Raw genomic sequence first — 21,576 nt, 5'->3', positions numbered from 1 at the left:
ATGGATGAAAAATTCAATTTGTGGAGAAAAACAAGAGAAAGCTGGAAGATTATTCCATTTCCATCGATTTCAGGCTTATAACAAACTAATTGTGGGAGTATAAAGTGAAGATTTATTTCTCATTTGAAGGAATTCAGTCTGGATTTTCGATACGTGTGGACAACAGACCAGTTGTGACCTCAGAAACATCGTTTCCCATAAACATCTGGTTGGCGTCCTGCGTTAAAGAAATAAATCTCTAAGGCAATATTGAAGTAAATACATACAGATAAATGTTAGATATTTCAGACAGGTTCAAAGTCCGTTCTGATACATCATTTAGAAAAGCAGTTCTGATTTACTTTGCATGAATGGAGACTCTTTATTTTCATTTAATCCGAGTTAACAGGAGTACTTGAGCAGTAACGTTTCACTGGGCTTGGGGCACAGCGGATCAGTCTGTAAAACCCATTAAAGACCCGTTTTCTTAGGGACTGTTTTGAAAATTCTGTCTCCATCCATTGAATTAGAAAACAGATTTTTATTCAGTCATCCGGTGTCTGGTATATTTTTAAATGCCTTTTTAAACCTTTTGATTACTTTTATTGATAAAATTTTACACTTAAGACACTTAAGCATGCGAAGGAACAACGGAAAGGTATTATAATTAAATTTTAATATACTAGTCACAGCGTGTAATGTAAAATTTTGGAAGGAGTGCTCCAATAGGTAAAGGATCGGTTACAATAACACTGATAGTGTTTCCATCCTCGTATATTTTCAGCTTGCATGTAAAAATATAGGGCAGATTTGTGGCCTCTCGTTCTGCGAGCTCAAATTTCAGTCTGAAAAATCTCATTTGTCCCTATTCAGTGCAAAATAAAAATGGACTTTGTGATTTATTTTTGAGAATAGTCAGCGTGTAGGGAATATTTCAAATACGTGGAAAACAAGCTCCGGAGTAGTTTCTCTGGTCCTATATCCCCATTTCACAGAATCACAGTATTTTACATCCACGGAATCACAGCATGTCAGGAGTTGGAAGGGACCTGGAAAGCTCATCCAGTGCAATCCCCCCATGGAGCAGGAACACCCAGATGAGGTTACACAGGAAGGTGTCCAGGCGGGTTGGAATGTCTGCACAGAAGGAGACTCCACAACCTCCCTGGGCAGCCTGGGCCAGGCTCTGCCACCCTCACCAGGAACAAGTTTCTCCTCAAATTTAAGTGGAACCTCCTGTGTTCCAGTTTGAACCCATTACCCCTTGTCCTATCATTGGTTGTCACCGAGAAGAGCCTGGCTCCATCCTCCTGACACTCACCCTTTATATATCTGTAACCATGAATGAGGTCACCCCTCAGTCTCCTCTTGTCCAGCTCCAGAGCCCCAGCTCCCTCAGCCTTTCCTCACACGGGAGATGCTCCACTCCCTTCAGCATCTTTGTTGCCCTGCGCTGGACTCTCTCCAGCAGTTCCCTGTCCTGCTGGAACTGAGGGGCCACAACTGGACACAATATTCCAGGTGTGGTCTCCCCAGGGCAGAGCAGAGGGGCAGGAGAACCTCTCTGACCTACTGACCACCCCCTTCTAACCCACCCCAGGTACCATTGGCCTTCCTGGCCACAAGGGCCCAGTGCTGGCTCATGGTCACCCTGCTGTCCCCAGGACCCCCAGGTCCCTTTCCCCTACACTGCTCTCCAACAGCTCGTTCCCCAACTTACACTGGAACCTGGGGTTGTTCTGCCCAGATACAAGACTCTACACTTGCCCTTGTTCTATTTCATTACATTTTTGCCCGCCCAGCTCTCCAGCCTGTCCAGGTCTCTGATGGCAGCACAGCCTCTGGCGTGTCAGCCACTCCTCCCAGCTTGGTGTCACCAGCAAACTTGCTGACAGTCACTCTGTTCCCTCATCCAAATCATTGATGAATATATTGAACAGTACAGGCCCCAGCACTGCCCCCTGAGGCACTGCACTAGATACAGGCCTCAGCTGGACTCTGCCCCATTTCTTATAGTTAGGGAAAAGAATCAAAAGTCTGGAGTCTTTGCTGGTTGCAGATGCTGAAATTCTATCATTTAATGCTAATGCTGGTTATGTGATGTTACAAAAACTCCATCTCTAACACCAGCAGAGGGGTTGGTCTGGTCCAGCGTTGATTCTGGAACCCTGGTTTCAGGAGGGAATAAAATTATACTAATTTACCACCAGTTTTTCAGTCACTTTATGGGCACGTTTCTACATGAGAGAAGGTTTTCATCTATAATTCCCTGCAAAGTCAACTCGGAAGAGCTACGTTGTCACTTTGAATTAAGCCTGCAAAATAGAAACACTATTCTAATGATGTTTGTCTGTAGAGAGAGATTTAAAATAGAGCAAGTATGAGGCAGACGTAAGTTCTTTTCAGGAGAACAAACACGTGCAGGTTCCCTGTAATTCTGGAAAGGGAGTTTTTAAAACACCATTTTTGGGGACTTAGTGGATACACAATATCTTGGTGAAATCTGTTCTGGTTCTGAATACCCATGTTCAGCTTAACTCAGCTTGAAGCCCTTGATATAAGTGATTGTGAAGCTAATATGTAAGAAGTTTGTTTTACTTGCCTTTGTATAGTCTGAGTTCAAAACTATCGCTCAGCAAGAGCCACAAAAAGTCCTTTATTTGGCTTTCCAGATAAGCCAAGTGTGGCTTTCACAGGTATATCGACTTGTTTGCTAAATATCGCCAAGAATTTACCATCTGTAGCAACACAAAAAGTTTACAGTCTTATTCAGTTAAACTTATTACTTTTTGTCGTAATTTCTGTAGGATGTAGCGTAGTATTTCCTCGGTGCGATAGGTGTAAATGCTGCACACTGCGTGTCTTTAATTATAATATTTTCAAATCAAAGCTTTCAATAATTGCTTATCTAAAGATTTTAGTTAATAATGATTTATTCCAAAGTGGTTTTGCTGGGATTCTGAAGGACTCAGCTTTTGATGGGCCATATCTCAGTTATTTCTCAATGATGTCTTTCAGGAGAATCCAGCTATGGCCGTCGCCATCAAAACGTGTAAAAACTGCACCTCCGACAGCGTTCGAGAAAAGTTCTTACAAGAAGCCTGTGAGTATTAAAATACTCTGATTTCCTTCTTTCTCCTTAATGAATTTCTTAAAATGCGGCGCTTGTTTCAGTGTGTTCCTTTAGAAAGTCGTAGCTAAAAATGTTACGTCTAAGAACAGTTTTGAAAATTCAGAATGACAAATTCCGATGGGATAAATCAGTTTTCTAAATAATTACCCAGAGATGATAAATACCAACAGAACACTTCAATAATATTCCAGATGTGAGACCACATCTGGAATATTGTGTCCAGTTGTGGCCCCTCAGTTCCAGCAGGACAGGGAACTGCTGGAGAGAGTCCAGCGCAGGGCAACAAAGATGCTGAAGGGAGTGGAGCATCTCCCGTGTGAGGAAAGGCTGAGGGAGCTGGGGCTCTGGAGCTGGACAAGAGGAGACTGAGGGGTGACCTCATTCATGGTTACAGATATATAAAGGGTGAGTGTCAGGAGGATGGAGCCAGGCTCTTCTCAGTGACAACCAATGATAGGACAAGGGGTAATGGGTACAAACTGGAACACAGGAGGTTCCACTTAAATTTGAGAAGAAACTTGTTCCTGGTGAGGGTGGCAGAGCCTGGCCCAGGCTGCCCAGGGGGGTTGTGGAGTCTCCTTCTCTGCAGACATTCCAACCCACCTGTAGGTGCTGATTTCTCTACCGCCTGGTTTTGTAAGCAAATTAAGATTTGATACTTTGGCCTTCATTTTTGCCTCTTATCCTCTGCTGTTGTTTATGGATAATTCTTATACAGGGTATTGTGTTATATCAATAAATGATTTGCTTATGGCCAGATGTTACAGGATACTTTTATTCACTCTTCCTTTGTTCAAGGATTTTTTCTAATTGCTCCAAAAATCTGTGTTAGTAGCTAATAGCTTCTTATTTTTAGATGTCAGGTTGTTCTGAAATGACTATAATTTTTTCCCGTTACGTTTCTAGCTGTTGGGAAAGTAAATACCATTGCTTATAGTAATAACTTAGCAGTCAAAGGTAGGCTGCTGTCTCCTAACAATGTAGAAGATAATTGCTCATTGAACACTCCTTATTACGCTTTGAGCTTGACAGATTAGGAAATGCCCACATAGCAGACAGATAAATAGTGCTTTTCAATTTGGATTTAATCATTTTGCCATTTCTTCTTTTATTTTTTTCCTTTTTCAATTCTAATTCCCATCCGTTACCTTTCTCTGGTTCGGGTTCACGTTGCAAAATCTCTCCATAGATGCTGCCTCCTGGTTTTTGAGAGCACTCTTCAAAAGGCCAAAATACAATATCTAAAGGGGAAAGTTGGTTATTTCACTGTATTAAGACATTTATTTCCTAACGTTTTCATATGAGCGCTATTAAAGTATTGTCGGGTTTTAGTTGTTTGCTTGTGGTGACATTTCCAAAGCCGAAAAGATTTAGTATTGATTCTTGCAACACCTGAGAATAAAAGGTAAATGGAAGAAAACGATTACGTGAGCAGCACCTGTCTCTGCATTCCTGCCCATTTTTGCATAGTAGTGTATTGCTATTAATGCATTTTGCTATTTGATATTAATAGCAAATGCATTTTGCTATTAATACGCAAATAAAATACAAATCACCAGGCTTGGGGAGATTTTTATTGATCTTTTATTGATCTATTGATTGCTCCTTTCTGGACGTAGTTCATTCCTCTAGGAGGTGGATGGCAGAGTGATGTAAAAACTCTCCTACCTGTCAGAACTTGTGAGCTTGTCAGCCAACATTGATTAAATTCATTTCTGGATTATTTTATATTTGAAACTGGTGAGGCCATATGATACAAAACCATTTGTGTTAATGGCCTTTCCAATGCTTTGATAATTATACTGCTTCTTTTTCATATCAATGAAGCAACAGTTCCGTGTTACAAGACGTTGTAAATTGCATCAAGTTAGATTAACCCAAGAGAACCGTAAAGCTGAATAATTGGGGTTTGTTTGGAATATACACTTTATTTACCAAGAGTTTAATACTAACACAGGGTTCAGATAACCTAGTTCAGCAATTTTCGAGGTGCCAGAAATAGCTTTGCTCTGAAATTCCATTGACTTCAAATTGGAAGAGGGGAACTGGATGGTTAAGGAATCCAGCTTCAATTCTGTGTAGTATTTTAGCAGTCACCATATTATTTATTCATTTCTGTTAATGCATTAAGGTGTGTCATTGACAGGATTGCTTGTTTTAGTGATTTTTTTCCTGTATTATTCATAATGCATTAATATTTTAAAGAATATGTTCTCTGAAGTTTGTCTGTGCAAGTTTCTTGGCAGGAAAATATGTTATTGAACTATTAGAACACCAGGTCTTATAAACAGCGTTGTCCAAGGATCTTTGTTGGGGTCTTTGGTGTTGCAAGATGTGTTGGTTATACAGCTCTTGTGGGCCAGTGAACAGAAGTAGAATTCAGAGTTGAGCAGAACAGGAATCCAGAAAAACCTGCTGGTATGGGCTTCTGATTAGTTCAAAGCCAAAAGATAGCGGGTTTTATTCTTGTCCAGTTTAAGAGACTTTCCAGTTTGATAATTACCATGTATTTGTTTTGACTCTACAAACTGTAAGTCGTAGAATCACCGAGGTTGCCAAGGTTAAGTCGGCCTGTGCCCTTTGTCAAAACCACTTCCATGAAGAAGAAAAGATGGGTCTTTGTCACAGGAGACTCTTCTGTGGGAACAAAAGGCCCAATACGGTGACCAGACCCAGTTTTTAGGGACATCTGTGGTGCCTCTGGGGCTCAGGTTAAAGATGGAATCATAGAATCACAGAATCATCTTGGTTGGAAGAGACTCTTAAGATCATCAAGTCCAACCATAACCTGACTCTGGCACTAACCCATGTGCCTAAGAACCTCATCAAAATGCCTTTTAAACCCCTCCAGGGATGGTGACTCCACCACTGCCCTGGGCAGCCTGTTCCAATGCCTGACAACCCTTTATGTGAGGAAATTTTTGCTAATATCTGATCTGAACCTCCCCTGGTGCAACCTGAGGCCATTTCCTCTCGTTTTATCACTTGTTACCTGGGAGAAGAGACCAACCCCCTCCATGCTCCAAGCTCCTTTCAGGCAGTTCAGAGATCAGAAGGTCTCCCCTCAGCTCCTGTTCTCCAGCTGAACCCCCCAGGTCCCTCAGCCGCTCCCATCACACTTGTGCTCCAGCCCCTCACCAGCTCCGTTCCCTTCTCTCAACTCGCTCCAGCACCTCAATGACCTTCTTATGGTGAGGGGCCCAAAACTGACCCCAGGATTCGAGGTTTGGCCTCCCCAGTGCCCAGGACAGGGGGACGGTCACTGCCCTGGGCCTGCTGGCCACACTATTCCTGACACAAGCCAGGATGCTGGTGGCCTCTTGGCCACCTGGGCACACGCTGGCTCATGTTCAGCCGCTGTCCCCAACACCCCCAGGTCCTTTTCCCCCAGGCACGTTCCAACCTCTCTTCCCTGAGCCTGTAGCGCTGCCTGGGGTTGTTGTGACCCAAAATGAAGGATGTTTGTCAAGATTAAATTAAGGATGTTTGACATTCCTATGTTGAAAGATAAAAACTTAATAAGAGAACTGATGCTTCATTTAACCCACCAAATACCCTTGGGGTTGTGGAAGGAGCCCCAACATTCTGTGGTTCTGTGTGACATGCCAGGAGATGTCATGTCCCTGCCCATGGCAGGGGGCTGGAACTGATGATCTTTAAGGTACCTTCCAACTCAAACCATTCTATGGTTTGTATGTCTTATTGCTTAAAATATACTGTGATCACACTGCTGAGACTGAGAAGTCATAGACTAAATTATTCTTAAACAGTTGTTTAGTTTTGATGTATAACATGTTGAATTTTGCTTTTCCTTTTAGTAACCATGCGTCAGTTTGATCATCCTCACATTGTGAAGCTCATTGGAGTCATTACGGAAAACCCGGTTTGGATAATCATGGAGCTCTGTACCCTTGGAGAGGTATGAAAAGTCCTCCTGCATCTTTGGTCTCTTTTAGCTCACAGATGCCTTTACAAAAGACTGAAAAGATGGTTTCTCAATACTAACGTGAGGCGCTCTCCTCAAAAATCATCCTTGTTTGTAGAATTACACGCTCAGGACCAGGAGTGTCAGAATTTGACCTGACTCCTCCGCCGAGAGAGCTGCATCAGCTGATACCAAAGCGATTCAGTCATAGTTTTCAGAGAATTCAATTGCTATTCCAGAGCGAGAGCACGACCTGTGTCAAGAGGATGATAATGTGATATCATTTCAACCAAGATACCTTCTAGAAGTGAAATTATGTGCTCCATCTTTTATTCTTCCGTCTGATACTGTGTTTTCCCTTGGAACACTCAATTTCTGAGCGTTTTTTTCTGTAGTCTCTGCACTTTCAATAAGATGACTTTCCTTGTTATTATTTCTTTTGGATGAATGGTTTAAAGGCAACTAGATCTCAATTTTTATGATCGATTTCTGAAAACATGAGCAGATGTGATATTTCATACTGCATTGCAAGGTATTCATCGTAATTATCAAATTGCAACATGCTGTCCAAGAAAAGAAAAAGGCAGAAAACCTGCAGTGGAAAAGTCATTTTCTTTCAACAAATTATTTCCTTCCAGTGCCCAAATCACTTTTCAAAGCCTTTTTTTAATGTATAAGGAGGCTCTAGTGCCACTTCCATTAGGTCCTAACTGGGAATACAGCTTATACAAATTCTGCATTGATATTTGGTACTCTGAGCTAAATCCAGTTGTTTTAGGGAACGTAGATTAAAATGAATGCTGCCAAAACAATACTGATCTAATCAGTCTTTGGCTTGTCCGTGTACCATTTTGTTCTGAAATTATTTAGGCCAAAAGCATGCCACTGATTCTCATGTCAGCTTTACCATTTGAGATACACCTTGTTTTGATGCTACAAACTGTAAGTCGTAGAATCACCGAGGTTGCCGAGGTTAAGTCGGCCTGTGCCCTTTGTCAAAACCACTTCCATGAAGAAGAAAAGATGGGTCATTGTCACAGGAGACTCTTCTGTGGGAACAAAAGGCCCAATACGGTGACCAGACCCAGTTCTTAGGGACGTCGGTGGTGCCCCTGGGGCCCAGGTTAAAGATGGAATCATGGAATCACAGAATCATTGTGGTTGGAAGAGACCCTTAAGGTCATTGAGTCCAACCGTAACCTGACTCTGGCACTAACCCATGTCCCTAAAAACCTCGTCTAAATGCCTTTTAAACCCCTCCAGGGATGGTGACTCCACCGCTGCCCTGGACAACCTGTTCCAATGCCTGACAAACCTTTCTGTCAGGAAATTTTTCCTAATATCCGATCTGAACCTCCCCTGGTGCAACTTGAGGCCATTTCCTCTCATCCTGTCACTTGTTACCTGGGAGAAGAGACCAACCCCCTCCACACCAAATTATTTAGGCCAAAAACATGCCCATTGATTCTCATGTCAGCTTTACCATTTCAGGTACACCTTGTTGAAATGTTGTATTTTTTCCCTCCTAACTTCTTTCCTTCTTTTCTTTTTTCCCTCTTCTTCATGCAAAAAGTTGCGATCGTTCTTGCAAGTAAGAAAATACAGCTTGGATCTGGCTTCTCTGATACTCTACGCTTACCAGCTTAGCACAGCACTTGCCTACTTAGAGAGCAAAAGATTTGTACATAGGTAAGATGTTATACGTATGTATGTGTGTGTATTGTTATACGTAGCTACTTGAAACCTGGGGAAGACGAGGTGTCCCAGATTACCGGAGTTATGTCATTTTTTCAGATGCTGCCACCAAAATTAGGCCCTTTCCAAGAGTGACGCCTGCTGGCCTGATCCGAGATTGACTTGGATTTTAATCAGATTTCAGCTTTTTGGTTACAATACTGTTTTTAAAGCTGCGAGGCAAGTGTAATCTTAGCAAACCGAGGGGCATCCCCCTTCTTAAGTAAAGAACAGGCAAAACGAAATATTAATAAAATACAAGAACTTGCTTAACCAGAAAGTGAACCTTGATTTCCTTCTAGGTGTGTTTTGAGTTGTATTCCGTAGAATATGAACATGAGCTTTCTAGGGAGAAGATCCTGGCTTTGGCCTCCTACTGTGTGCAATTAAAAGTTCACAGCACTCCAGTTATTGTGTCCCGTTTAATTTGGAATTTGAGCTTTTTACTTGCATTTAAAAAATTCTATTCAAATTCTATATGTTTTATATAGCATGCAGATACATATATAGCGTTACGGATACTCGAATTTTGGCCGAGGAACTGTTTATTTTAACTCTAGTGATACAATTTCAAACTACAACTTACTGGTACCGCAGGGAGCTGGAAGGAAGCAGCGCAGCTCAGTTTGCTGCACTTAGTTCATAGCTCAGGGCTGAATGTGTCAATACTGAGTCAGCCCTGCGGAAATCCAGAACCTACAGACACACCTGAGAAAATGCAGGAGAAAAACGCCCCCAAGTCTTTTCGTAATCACAGAATCCCAGAATGTCAGGGGTTGGAAGGGCCCTGGAAAGCTCATGCAGTGCAATCCCCCCATGGAGCAGGAACACCCAGATGAGGTTACACAGGAAGGTGTCCAGGCGGGTTGGGATGTCTGCACAGAAGGAGACTCCACAACCTCCCTGGGCAGCCTGGGCCAGGCTCTGCCACCCTCACCAGGAAGAAGTTTCTCCTCATATTTAAGTGGAACCTCCTGTGTTCCAGTTTGAACCCATTACCCCTTGTCCTATCATTGGTTGTCACCGAGAAGAGCCTGGCTCCATCCTCCTCACCCTTTATATATCTGTAAACATTAATGAGGTCACCCCTCAGTCTCCTCTTGTCCAGCTCCAGAGCCCCAGCTCCCTCAGCCTTTCCTCACACGGGAGATGCTCCACTCCCTTCAGCATCTTGGTGGCTGCGCTGGACTCTCTCCAGCAGTTCCCTGTCCTGCTGGAACTGAGGGGCCACAACTGGACACAATATTCCAGGTGTGGTCTCCCCAGGGCAGAGTAGAGGGGCAGGAGAACCTCTCTGACCTACTGACCACCCCCTTCTCATCCACCCCAGGTACCATTGGCCTTCCTGGCCACAAGGGCCCAGTGCTGGCTCATGGTCACCCTGCTGTCCCCAGGACCCCCAGGTCCCTTTCCCCTACACTGCTCTCTAACAGGTTGTTCCCCAACTTACACTGGAACCTGGGGTTGTTCTGCCCAGATACAAGACTCTACACTTGCCCTTGTTGTATTTCATTAAATATAAGCATTAAATATAAATATAATCCCCGTGACATCGCTGAAATACAATCTCCTTATTAGGAAGCTTCGGACTGAGATCTTAAACAAGTTCCTTACCAACTCATTCCTGGCAAAAGCATTTGATACTTCTGGGTTTTAACATATATATATATATATATATATATATATTTAGATGATATTTCACCACTTTAAGTTTTTAAATGACTACAAATAATGTTTGGCAGGGATATTGCTGCTAGAAACGTGCTGGTATCTGCCACTGACTGTGTGAAATTGGGTGACTTCGGTTTATCCCGATACATGGAAGACAGCACGTACTATAAAGGTGAGTTGACACAGTTGCTTCTCACAATAGAGAGTTTGCTGTCAAAAGGAATTAAACAGATATTCTTGGTCTAGCTGTTGTATAAAAAAGCAAACTATTCAGCAATGAAATAGATGGCAGTATATTCCTACATGTGTGCTAAAGAAGAATCACAGAGTCTGGTTTAAGTTGCAGGAAGAAGGAAATTCATGTGTAGGTAAAATGCCACTTTTTAGGACAAGCTTACAGTGCTTCCTTCAGGAGTTTTAGAATACTGTCCACATTTGAGGCCTGTTTGAGATCGTATTTATATTCATGGTATATAAGTATATGGTATATAAGTAGCCTCCAATGAGTTCAGCGTACCTACAGATACATATGGAGTTGGTGCTGTCATTGTATGCCGAACACATCAGATGCCACCGGACTAGGGAGACTGAGTACAAAAAAGTCCTTGAAGTCCTGAAAAGTCCTTTTTCCCCTGTTTTGGATGGAATTTTCCCCCTATTTTGGATGGAACGTTGATCGTGAGTGGCTCCGAGGTGTCCTGCGGTGCCCGATAGATGGGAAACACAGCAGGAGAGCAGAGATTGCATGTAGGGTACAAACAGCAGCGCTTTAAATCTGGTGTATATTGTGAAACCACATATTCATAAATCTGATCTTCAATATATTTCTAGTTTCAGTCATACATTTTAAAATCTCTCTTATCTGTCCCTTACGCTCCATTATGTTTCCTCATTTCATTTGTTTCGTATCACTGGGATCTCCGTAGCATCATTTTAATTTCTGAGAGGAGAAGGGGAACGCTTTTGGTGGGATTATTTCTTGTCGTGATTTTGGGGGCTTTATTGGGACGTTTGGGGGATTATTTGGAGCGTTGTTGCTTCTTTTTTCTGTTTGCATAACACCAACCAACCTACAGTTTTTAATGAATCATTATAAAACTCGAACACCTACACCCTCGCCGAGATTTCAGATTTGCTGCCAGTCGCTTAACTGCAATAGTTGCATCTGGAAATAAGAATTAATTTAAACCTTGAAGGAGCTCAGTCAGTCTCAATATATAGATAGAGGACACTGGCCAAACTGGTGAGACTGCGGAAATCTCTTGTCCAAAATGAAAGAGATGGGGTTTGCCTATGAATTATTTCCCTGAGGATAAAAATCGATGTTTGGGCTCAGTAGGAGGAATAAACCCCTTGGCTTGCCTTCCCTGTAGCTTCCAAAGGAAAATTACCCATCAAATGGATGGCTCCGGAGTCAATCAACTTCCGACGGTTCACCTCGGCCAGCGATGTCTGGATGTTTGGTGAGTGAACACCGCGTGGTGCAGTTCTTAAGTGTCCTATCGGACAAGTTCAGCGCTTCATTTTAACTGTAAATGACAAATTTCCAAACATTTGGCACTATTTTTACTGTACTTTCTGAAATTCAGGGTTTTTTCCCTCTGATTTCTATCATACTGTTATTACTGCTATTTCTATTCTATATTTTCACTCCTATAGTGATATGTCTGCATCCTTGCTTAATGCATAAATCAGCCTACGCTATGTCTCGTTTCCAGGTCTTTAATGCTAAATTCCCACTTAATTAGTCTTTTGTAACTCTTGCTAGCTTACAAAATATGACCAGGAGCTGAGTTAAAAATAAGGGTAAATGGGAATATCCTGAAGCCTTGGTCCTTTTTCTTAAATATACAAGTTTTGTATGTGAATCTGCCCATCTGTGCTCAAACTGATCCAAACTGCTGGGCTGGACAGAGCAAAGATGGTGTGGGGGAAGAAGGGCAATAAGACTTGAAATAAAAGCAGGACAGACAAGATAAGCGTTCACCCTCTTTACAAAATAAAATCTGAATGTTTTTAGATATGTGAATTTTAGCAGGTTTATGGTAGTTTAAAGAAAACTCCCTAGTCAGCAAAATGAAGCCTGTGGAACATTCTGGGCAGCCCTAAACCCACAGACCATTTTTCCATGTGCGCTTTTACCCCAGTTTCAACAGAAACTGATCTATTACATAGTTTCAGCGCAAAAAAATGTGGATGGCCGCCAGGGTTAAAACACCCTCCGAGTGAAAACGCGCTCGGCGTGTCGTAACAAGCCAGTTGGAACTGGTCGGAGGGAAAAGCAAACACGGATCATAGAAAAAGTAGATTTGAATATGAGCAAGCGCCGGGATTTACGGGAGGTAGAAAGCGGCTGAACGGGGAGCCGGTCGTGACTCCTCATAAATAGCTGAGGTTGATACCGTGTGCGCGATCCTACCCGGTAAGTCAGAACCGATTCCTTCGCTGTGGATTTCAGAAGAAATCACCGCACAAAATGGAAGATTTGGTTCTTTTTCTGTTCGCTGGCGTGGGTGAATATTCTTGCGTGTGTTTTTCCCAGGTGTGTGTATGTGGGAGATCCTCATGCACGGGGTAAAGCCCTTCCAGGGAGTGAAGAACAATGATGTGATTGGGCGGATCGAGAACGGTGAGCGGCTCCCAATGCCTCCAAACTGCCCTCCCACCCTCTACAGCCTTATGACCAAGTGCTGGGCGTACGACCCCAGTAGACGACCCAGGTTTACAGAACTTAAAGCACAACTCAGGTAGGGTTTATTATACCGCTGAAAGGCCGTTTCCTTGTTCTTTTTTGCTGTATCGTCTGTTAGAGTCTTTTCTTTGCATGGCAAACGCAAGGCGTAATGTATTAAGTTTTATCTTTGGAAGGTCAGGTTGGAAATCTGGACCTTATCTATTGGAGAAAATTAGGCATAGAAAATATATAACTGGAAATATGACTCACCTTCTTTCCCTCCCAAGAAAAACTTAATATTTTACTAGCAATTTGCTTATAATTTTAGCGATATATACTGCGATTTTTCAGGAAGGGAGCAAAAAGGATTGAGGAGTGATTACATGCAGTGTATAATTTTGGGGTTAGAAATGTCCTGTCTTAAATAAATGAACCGTCAGGTGAGCGCTGTTATTTTCATACCATCCAGAGCAGCTTGGTCACCCCGTGGCAGCTGCGTCTGCGATAAATGCGGCGGCGTTAGCTAGAAATTCCTTTGCCCTTCGTAAAGCAGGATATAGGCTGCCTTGTGTTTATCTTGGAATAAAAGTGAGCACACACTTTTGAGACCTGTCTAAATGCACACCCTAGTTTATTCTGCAATAATTTATTCCCTATCCATATCCATTTCACCAGCAACAAAACGGGAGTGATATTTAAACTTTGAAACATCGCTGAGCTATCGTGTAGACACAATTGATGTCAGTATCTATTTTGCCTGTGCCAATTTAAGCTTCTAGCAATAAGTAGGTCTCATACAATGTAAATTCCCTCTTGTTGTAATTCATTGCAAATTCTTCAGTTTCAGCGTTGTGCTTCAGGGCGTGTTTTGTTTTCATAATGTCATTTTGTGCTATCACTGGATGTTCATGGTACAAGAGGTGGTTAGAAAAGGGGGAATTTTTAATATGATGCTATTTCAGAGTCTCTGTGTGGATAACTTCTATTTCTTACAATGTCAAACTGTTCCGCCGTCTGTTATGCTGGGAACACCTGTGTAAACTGATAATTTCCATAACAAGAGGAAGATGTAGCTCTTCTCACAAAGAACTTCTGCTCTAGACTGTGTGGAGTTCACTGCAAAGGAAGGAATTCTGGGGCTTGATACGGATTGCAAGGAAAAGAGAAAAGGGATTTGGGGTGATAGGTGCAAATTGGCGATCACTTGCTTTTTCCTTTGGCTCTGGAAGGGTAGGATTCTTTTTAATTAGCAGTCAGATGGCACTGATAACTTACAACTGGCTGGCACGGAGAATAAAGCCCTAAAACATGTGAATAGGTAGATGACTATGGTGTGTAAAGCCAAGTAGGAGTAAAGTAAAAGGAAAAGAGTAAAGGAAAAGTAAATCCAGAGTAAAAGTGGTTGTGTTGGGGAGTGAAATAAATGTAGGCTGGACTCAGAAGCAACTCCTTATGAATCTATAGCGGGAGAGGGGAAAAAAGTGAAAGACGTAGAAGGTGTCGCTGGATAAACAGGGTAAACCAGTGCCCAAGAGCTTGGTGCTGCTCAGAAACGCGCAGCCAAAGGGGAAGAACTGACGGTCCTGACGTGCAGCAAAGAGAATTCTCATGAGTTACAAAAAGTGTTGGGGTTAAGCCCTGGGGCGGGTCACACAGAGTGACGCTGGACTGTCCATGCTGGGAGACTTTGAACCCTTGGCTGGAAAAGTCTCCGAGCAACATGAGCTCGCTGTGCTGGAGCCCAGTGTCACCGGGAGAGGGGACACGAGACCTCTGGGAGTCACAGAATCACAGAGTATCAGGATTTGGAAGTGACCTGGAAAGCTCATCCAGTGCAATCCCCCCATGGAGCAGGAACACCCAGATGAGGTTACACAGGAAGGTGTCCAGGCGGGTTGGAATGTCTGCACAGAAGGAGACTCCACAACCCCCCTGGGCAGCCTGGGCCAGGCTCTGCCACCCTCACCAGGAAGAAGTTTCTTCTCAAATTTAAGTGGAACCTCTTGTGTTCCAGTTTGAACCCATTACCCCTTGTCCTATCATTGGTTGTCACTGAGAAGAGCCTGGCTCCATCCTCCTGACACTCACCCTTTATATATCTGTAACCATGAATGAGGTCACCCCTCAGTCTCCTCTTGTCCAGCTCCAGAGCCCCAGCTCCCTCAGCCTTTCCTCACACGGGAGATGCTCCACTCCCTTCAGCATCTTTGTTGCCCTGCGCTGGACTCTCTCCAGCAGTTCCCTGTCCTGCTGGAACTGAGGGGCCACAGCTGGACACAATATTCCAGGTGTGGTCTCCCCAGGGCAGAGTAGAGGGGCAGGAGAACCTCTCTGACCTACTGACCACCCCCTTCTAATCCACCCCAGGTACCATTGGCCTTCCTGGCCACAAGGGCCCAGTGCTGGCTCATGCTCATCCTGCTGTCCCCAGGACCCCCAGGTCCCTTTCCCCTACACTGCTCTCTAATAGGTCGTTTTCCAACCTACACTGGAACCTGGGGTTGTTCTGCCCAGATACAAGACTCTACACTTGCCCTTGTTCTATTTCATTGAATTTTTCCCCGCCCAGCTCTCCAGCCTGTCCAGGTCTCTGATGGCAGCACAGCCTCTGGCGTGTCAGCCACTCCTCCCAGTGTCCCAGAGTCCCTACAACCTACCGGATTCTCTGCTCCTGGATGGGGAACGCACCGAGGAGGAGGTTTGTTGCTCCTCTAGTCATGCAAGGAGATTGTTGAGAGGACAGGCTCTCTCCTGAGGCCACAGCAACCCTAAAATCCAGTTATTACTCTCTTCTCGCCAAAGCAGGGAGTTTTCTGCCTCTCCAAAGCGGTGACCTTTATCTCCTGGAATTCAGACACCACGCTCATCCTCGGGTCTTCTTTGTGCTGCTCAGCCTCTTCCTGGAACAACGCCAATTCCCTGGCGATGAGGCGTCCTCGGGCGGCGAGGCAAAGATTGTGTGTCAAAACTCCAGTTCCCATGAACTCGGGGAGACAAGTCGCTGCCCTGGTGGCCTCTGCTGCGTGTTGCTGCTGCTCGGTCTGGATCCCATCCAGGCTTATCTTTTCGAGCTGAGAACAGACTCCTTGTTTGCTTGAAGCCAGTGATACAGCTCCTCTCTGTTTCAAAGAGAAAACATTCGTGGCTTTGGGGAAAAAAAAAACCCTTCTTTAGCGTGTCTGAAATAGCATAAGAGATTGTGTGTTCTCTGTTTGTTCTTCGATGCCTTTCCCATTTCATAGTAACATCTGCTTTGCACAAACTGGATTTGCAGCTGCCTGCGCAATGCGAAGATGCTGATTTCTGTAGAACTTGTATAGTGTTATCAGATCGGTAATAAGGCCTGATATTTGATAGTGTTTGATCTTTCCGGAGTGGATAGAGATGCGTTCGTCTTCATGGCAAATGCAGAAACCAATTAGTGGATTGTGGGTTTGCAAATTTAATTCCTCCTCACATCCCAGGTCCCTTTTTCAGTTTTGGAAGGTGGCAAAATGCAGAATAAGTCAGGAAAGTGAGGATAAGTCAGGAAAGTGAGAATAAGTCAGGAGAGCGAGGTGCTCCCTGCTGCTCTGTGATTCTGTCACTGACCAGACCAGAATTGCAATCTGTGGTATTTTAATCAGGAAATGTGTGTTCCCTTGCTGATTTTGTCTATAAGAGACTTTTAGGCTTGCATGACATGGTAAATAATATAAAAGACCCTTTGCAAAGTGTTTAACACACCCAAATCACACAATATCAATTTTTTTAGCATTTTTTCTCAGAATGAATCCTCACTACTTATATTACTGTGTTTATACACTCGCTGTAACCATAGGCGATCTCATACATGCGTGTTATTAAATTTAATTTATTCTTTGCTATCTTCAGTAGCTGCAGGTGTGTATCACTAAGGTAGCACCTGTATAATTACCAAATTTCTTATTAGTCCAGGCTTGTGTTTGTGAGTTGCGGTGCCCTGGGTGGACTAAGAAATGGCTGAAGGGAAGAAGCCAGAGAGTCGTGGTCAATGGGGCAGAGTCCAGCTGAGGCCTGTATCTAGTGCAGTGCCTCAGGGGGCAGTGCTGGGCCTGTACTGTTCAATATATTCATCAATGATTTGGACGAGGGAATAGAGTGACTGTCAGCAAGTTTGCTGGTGACACCAAGCTGGGAGGAGTGGCTGACACGCCAGAGGCTGTGCTGCCATCAGAGACCTGGACAGGCTGGAGAGTTGTCACATAATGTCAGGGATCAGAAGGAACCTGGAAAGCTCATCCAGTCCAATATTCCCACCGGAGCAGGAACACCCAGATGAGGTTACACAGGAAGGTGTCCAGGCGGGTTGGAATGTCTGCAGAGAAGGAGACTCCACAACCCCCCTGGGCAGCCTGGGCCAGGCTCTGCCACCCTCACCAGGAACAAGTTTCTTCTCAAATTTAAGTGGAACCTCTTGTGTTCCAGTTTGTACCCATTGCCCCTTGTCCTGTCATTGGTTGTCACTGAGAAGAGCCTGGCTCCATCCTCCTGACACTCACCCTTTATATATCTGTAACCATGAATGAGGTCACCCCTCAGTCTCCTCTTGTCCAGCTCCAGAGCCCCAGCTCCCTCAGCCTTTCCTCACACGGGAGATGCTCCACTCCCTTCAGCATCTTCATTGCCCTGCGCTGGACTCTCTCCAGCAGTTCCCTGTCCTGCTGGAACTGAGGGGCCACAACTGGACACAATATTCCAGGTGTGGTCTCCCCAGGGCAGAGTAGAGGGGCAGGAGAACCTCTCTGACCTACTGACCACCCCCTTCTCATCCACCCCAGGTACCATTGGCCTTCCTGGCCACAAGGGCCCAGTGCTGGCTCATGGTCACCCTGCTGTCCCCAGGACCCCCAGGTCCCTTTCCCCTACGCTGCTCTCTAATAGGTCGTTCCCCAACTTACACTGGAACCTGGGGTTGTTCTGCCCAGATACAAGACTCTACACTTGCCCTTGTTCTATTTCATTCAATGTTTCCCCGCCCAGCTCTCCAGCCTGTCCAGGTCTCTGATGGCAGCACAGCCTCTGGCGTGTCAGCCACTCCTCCCAGCTTGGTGTCATCAGCAAACTTGCTGACAGTCACTCTATTCCCTCGTCCAAATCATTGATGAATATATTGAACAGTACAGGCCCCAGCACTGCCCCCTGAGGCACTGCACTAGATACAGGCCTCAGCTGGACTCTGCCCCATTGACCACGACTCTCTGGCTTCTCCCCACCAGGATTGCTGTTTCTTTGGAAATGGGAGGTTACGTTTTAATATTTCAGATAATCCTCCACGGGAGCTCCAGTAAAATGTTTCATTTTTAGTGTCACAGGCCGATGTCAGTAAAAAGATTCTTTGGCAATGAAGTAACTTTTATCAGTTCTGCAAACTTGCAGTGGTTGAGATTTCTCGTTTGCGTGTCCTTCCCCAAGATTTGCACGGGAAATCATCTCAGTAGAAACACTTCTCTGCTCGTTCCTCTTTGCTGCTAAAAATACACGTAGTTTGGGAAACTATGCCTAGATCTGACTTCCCTGACCTTCTGCATATTCTAGTAAACTGTTCAGCGTGTTCAATAGTACTGAGAAAAGGTCAAAAATATCTCTCGGCACGTTCTTGCTCTGGCTGTGGATTGTGGGCTTCGCTTTGGAAAAACAAAGAGACGTTTCTGTGAGTCATTTATATTCTTGGGGGGGTTATTTTCAAGTGATGCTCCTCGGAGGCATTGCTATTTTCTGTTCTTGTCAGTGATATTCAAGGGCATCCCGGTACAAATTCTGCTGGGGCTCCTCACTGGTGACACAGGCTAAAAGCTGAGCCCGTCTTCTATAAAACAAGTCGTTTCAGGAGAAATTTGTCATTTCCGGTAATATGATGGAAGTGAATGATATTGTATGAAATAGTTTTGATAGCCAGGCAGGTAGGTGTTGGTGTTTCATTCCTTTTTATGATAAAACCAGGACTAATTAAACTAACAGCCCCTAATTGTCAATAAACCACCTCTAAATTTAGACAGCTGCTTTCAGCCCACTCCTGTTCCATTCCTTTTGCTCAGATTGAAGCAACTACTGTATCAACAGCTTGTTAAAACTCTGCGGTTTATTCCTCCAGTGTCTGGGTGGGTTTTTTGTGCTGTTTCCTCGTGGTTTTTCAACTTGAGGTTATTTCTTGAAATACACAATGATGGTTCATGGCTGCAGACGCACGTTGGCCGGATTCTCACGCTACATACAAATGCATCCCAAATATCTCAAGTGTGACGTAGCTCTAAAGCAGTGGGGGGGGGTGTTTTGCTAAATTCAAATAGGAATTATTTCATTTTCCTTATTCTCAAGGCAGGGAAAGGGGAAATAAAAGGATTTGCTCCTTCTAGCTGCTTCCATTGGGCTGTCGCTGTGTTGCTGTGACATTTATATCTGGATGACTTCTGCAAATAGCCCGATTTTGTTTTTGTTCCACATTCTTGTGTTCCTTCAGCAATGATGGATTGAAACTGCAGCAACACTTATAAACCCGGTTCAGCTGCAGGGAGACGAGACGACTTCTCTGCTTTTAAATGGCAGAGATTCTTTTGTTTTGGCTGAGTAAGGAAAAGCAAAGTTCTCGTCTCCAAGCAGGAATTTCTACTTGAAATAAGCAGTAAAGTTCCAAGATTAAACCAGATTGCTGCAGCTGATCTCATCCCCTGCGTGAGTAATTCTGGGTGGTTATTTAACAGACAGAGCAGATTATAAACCCAGAGCCCGGCTTTGTTTCTTGAAACCGGAGCGATAAAGAAGCTGGAATCGCTCTTTACAGGATTATCTTGACGTTAGGGAGAGCGATATGGATATAATCCACCCCGCTCCCATCTCCAAACCGTCCCCGTAACGTGCGGCTCCGGCGCATTTTTGCAGCTCCTTATTTCCAAGCTTCATTCTGGGTATTTTGCACATGGCAAATATCCAAGGTTAATAATCCGCATAGCGGGACGGGGAGGCGGCTGCTGCGGGGGCAGCAGGATCACGGGGAACTTCAAACAGTCTGGTTTAATAGGCAGAACAGCGGTAAGTAGCAAACTCGTTTTTCTTCTGCTTTGGTGAAAATGTTGCATTTTGGCCTGAATATTTAGCAGCTGAGTGAATACCGTCAGATATTTCAGTTTGGCTAAATTACTTTGGTCCTGGTTAAACTGTAAGAGCTGAAGACATAGGATTTTTTGACCGCTTTGTTTTAAATAAATCAATGATGTGAAGCTGTTGTTGCGTTTCAGTAAAGACCATTTTCAGTTTGCTTTGCACCTTCGCAGCACTGCGGTCGATTATTTGCTTGAGAAAAATCAGTAACTGCTCCATCTTTGAGGATTTCTGCGTGTAATCACATATCAAAAGAATGGTTAACATGCGAAATATTTTGGTGCAAGATCAGCTTTCTCAAAACTCAGTGCTGCTGCTTTTATTCAGAGCTCGCTGGAAATCCTATTTCTTCCCGCTGTTGATTTTCAGAAATCAGAGCAATATAAGGAAAAGAAGTTTGTGTTTCAGCGCTCGGTCGCTTTGTCAAATAACGTTCATTAGTCTGAAATGTGAGAGCTCTAGGGAGATGTTTCTTAGGCACCAAACTGGAGTTTTACTTGAATAGAATACGTTTTTCTTAGTACAATACTGGAGGAAGAGAAGCTGCAGCAAGAGGAACGGATGAGAATGGAATCCAGGCGACAAGTCACAGTGTCCTGGGACTCCGGAGGATCAGATGAGGCTCCTCCCAAGGTACCTAACGCTGCAAATTGTGTGTGTTTAAATATATATAATAATAATTCCATTTATTTCTTCAAAACCTCCTTGAATGGGTTGGTTCAAACCAATTCTGGCCAATTTTGTCATCATCTTCTCCTTGCCTGAGATGACCCAGCTCTCCTTGCCACGCTGTAATATCACACGAGCCATTTTCTGTTTCGGAAACCACCCGTGATTGCGACTAACTGCATTTTCCTTATTCTGGACAGAAAATTAGGGCTTTGCTTCCGAGGCCAGAATGTGTTTTAGTTAATGATTTTGTTCCATTACGTATCTGCCCCATTTGGATGTCACTGCGGTGAAAACAACTTGGGTTTATTATGTTTAATTTCCCGGTACCAGGTTGGTACCTGATAGATCGGTTCTGCGTTTCGGTAGCTTTGTGGCCACCAAGAAATATGGGCAGGGAAATTGTTATTTGCATTTCAGAGGTAAAGAACAGAAGCCAATCCACCAACCTGTTTAGTCATCTGAGATTAACTGTCAGGATTTGGTGTATATATTAAAAATTATGTTCTGAGTTACACAATTGGAGCAAAATGCTACTTCATTATTACAAACTCATTTGAAGGGTTTGTTTAGTCTTGAAGCTTTGAGGCTAATGCAAATAAATGAAGAATAAATACCCTTAATTAATGTATGATATGAGCTACACTGTATTAGAAATTATCATCATTAGAGCTT

General features: G+C 43.9%; 1 protein-coding gene across 19 annotated transcripts in view; it reads left to right on the top strand.

Annotated features, from left to right (window-relative positions):
• The window catches only part of PTK2 (protein tyrosine kinase 2), a 208,559-nt gene that overhangs the window by 160,571 nt on the left and 26,412 nt on the right, over positions 1 to 21,576 (top strand). For 16 of the 19 annotated variants that reach the window (XM_065054520.1, XM_065054515.1, XM_065054521.1 and 13 more), the window contains 7 exons: positions 2,998 to 3,082; positions 6,931 to 7,031; positions 8,611 to 8,726; positions 10,514 to 10,614; positions 11,816 to 11,905; positions 12,985 to 13,189; positions 20,754 to 20,865. In XM_065054520.1, the coding sequence (XP_064910592.1) occupies positions 2,998 to 3,082; positions 6,931 to 7,031; positions 8,611 to 8,726; positions 10,514 to 10,614; positions 11,816 to 11,905; positions 12,985 to 13,189; positions 20,754 to 20,865 (810 nt within the window). Of the gene's footprint in view, positions 1 to 2,997; positions 3,083 to 6,930; positions 7,032 to 8,610; positions 8,727 to 10,513; positions 10,615 to 11,815; positions 11,906 to 12,704; positions 12,865 to 12,984; positions 13,190 to 18,371; positions 20,164 to 20,753; positions 20,866 to 21,576 lie in introns of those variants that run through there. The other 3 variants (XM_065054523.1, XM_065054522.1, XM_065054524.1) reach the window with 3 other exon arrangements.

This window comes from Columba livia, chromosome 2, assembly GCF_036013475.1.
Source record: "Columba livia isolate bColLiv1 breed racing homer chromosome 2, bColLiv1.pat.W.v2, whole genome shotgun sequence".
NCBI classification, from domain to species: domain Eukaryota; kingdom Metazoa; phylum Chordata; class Aves; order Columbiformes; family Columbidae; genus Columba; species Columba livia.
Note: the sequence above shows the minus strand (reverse complement) of the source record. Positions and strands in the feature narration are given on the sequence as shown.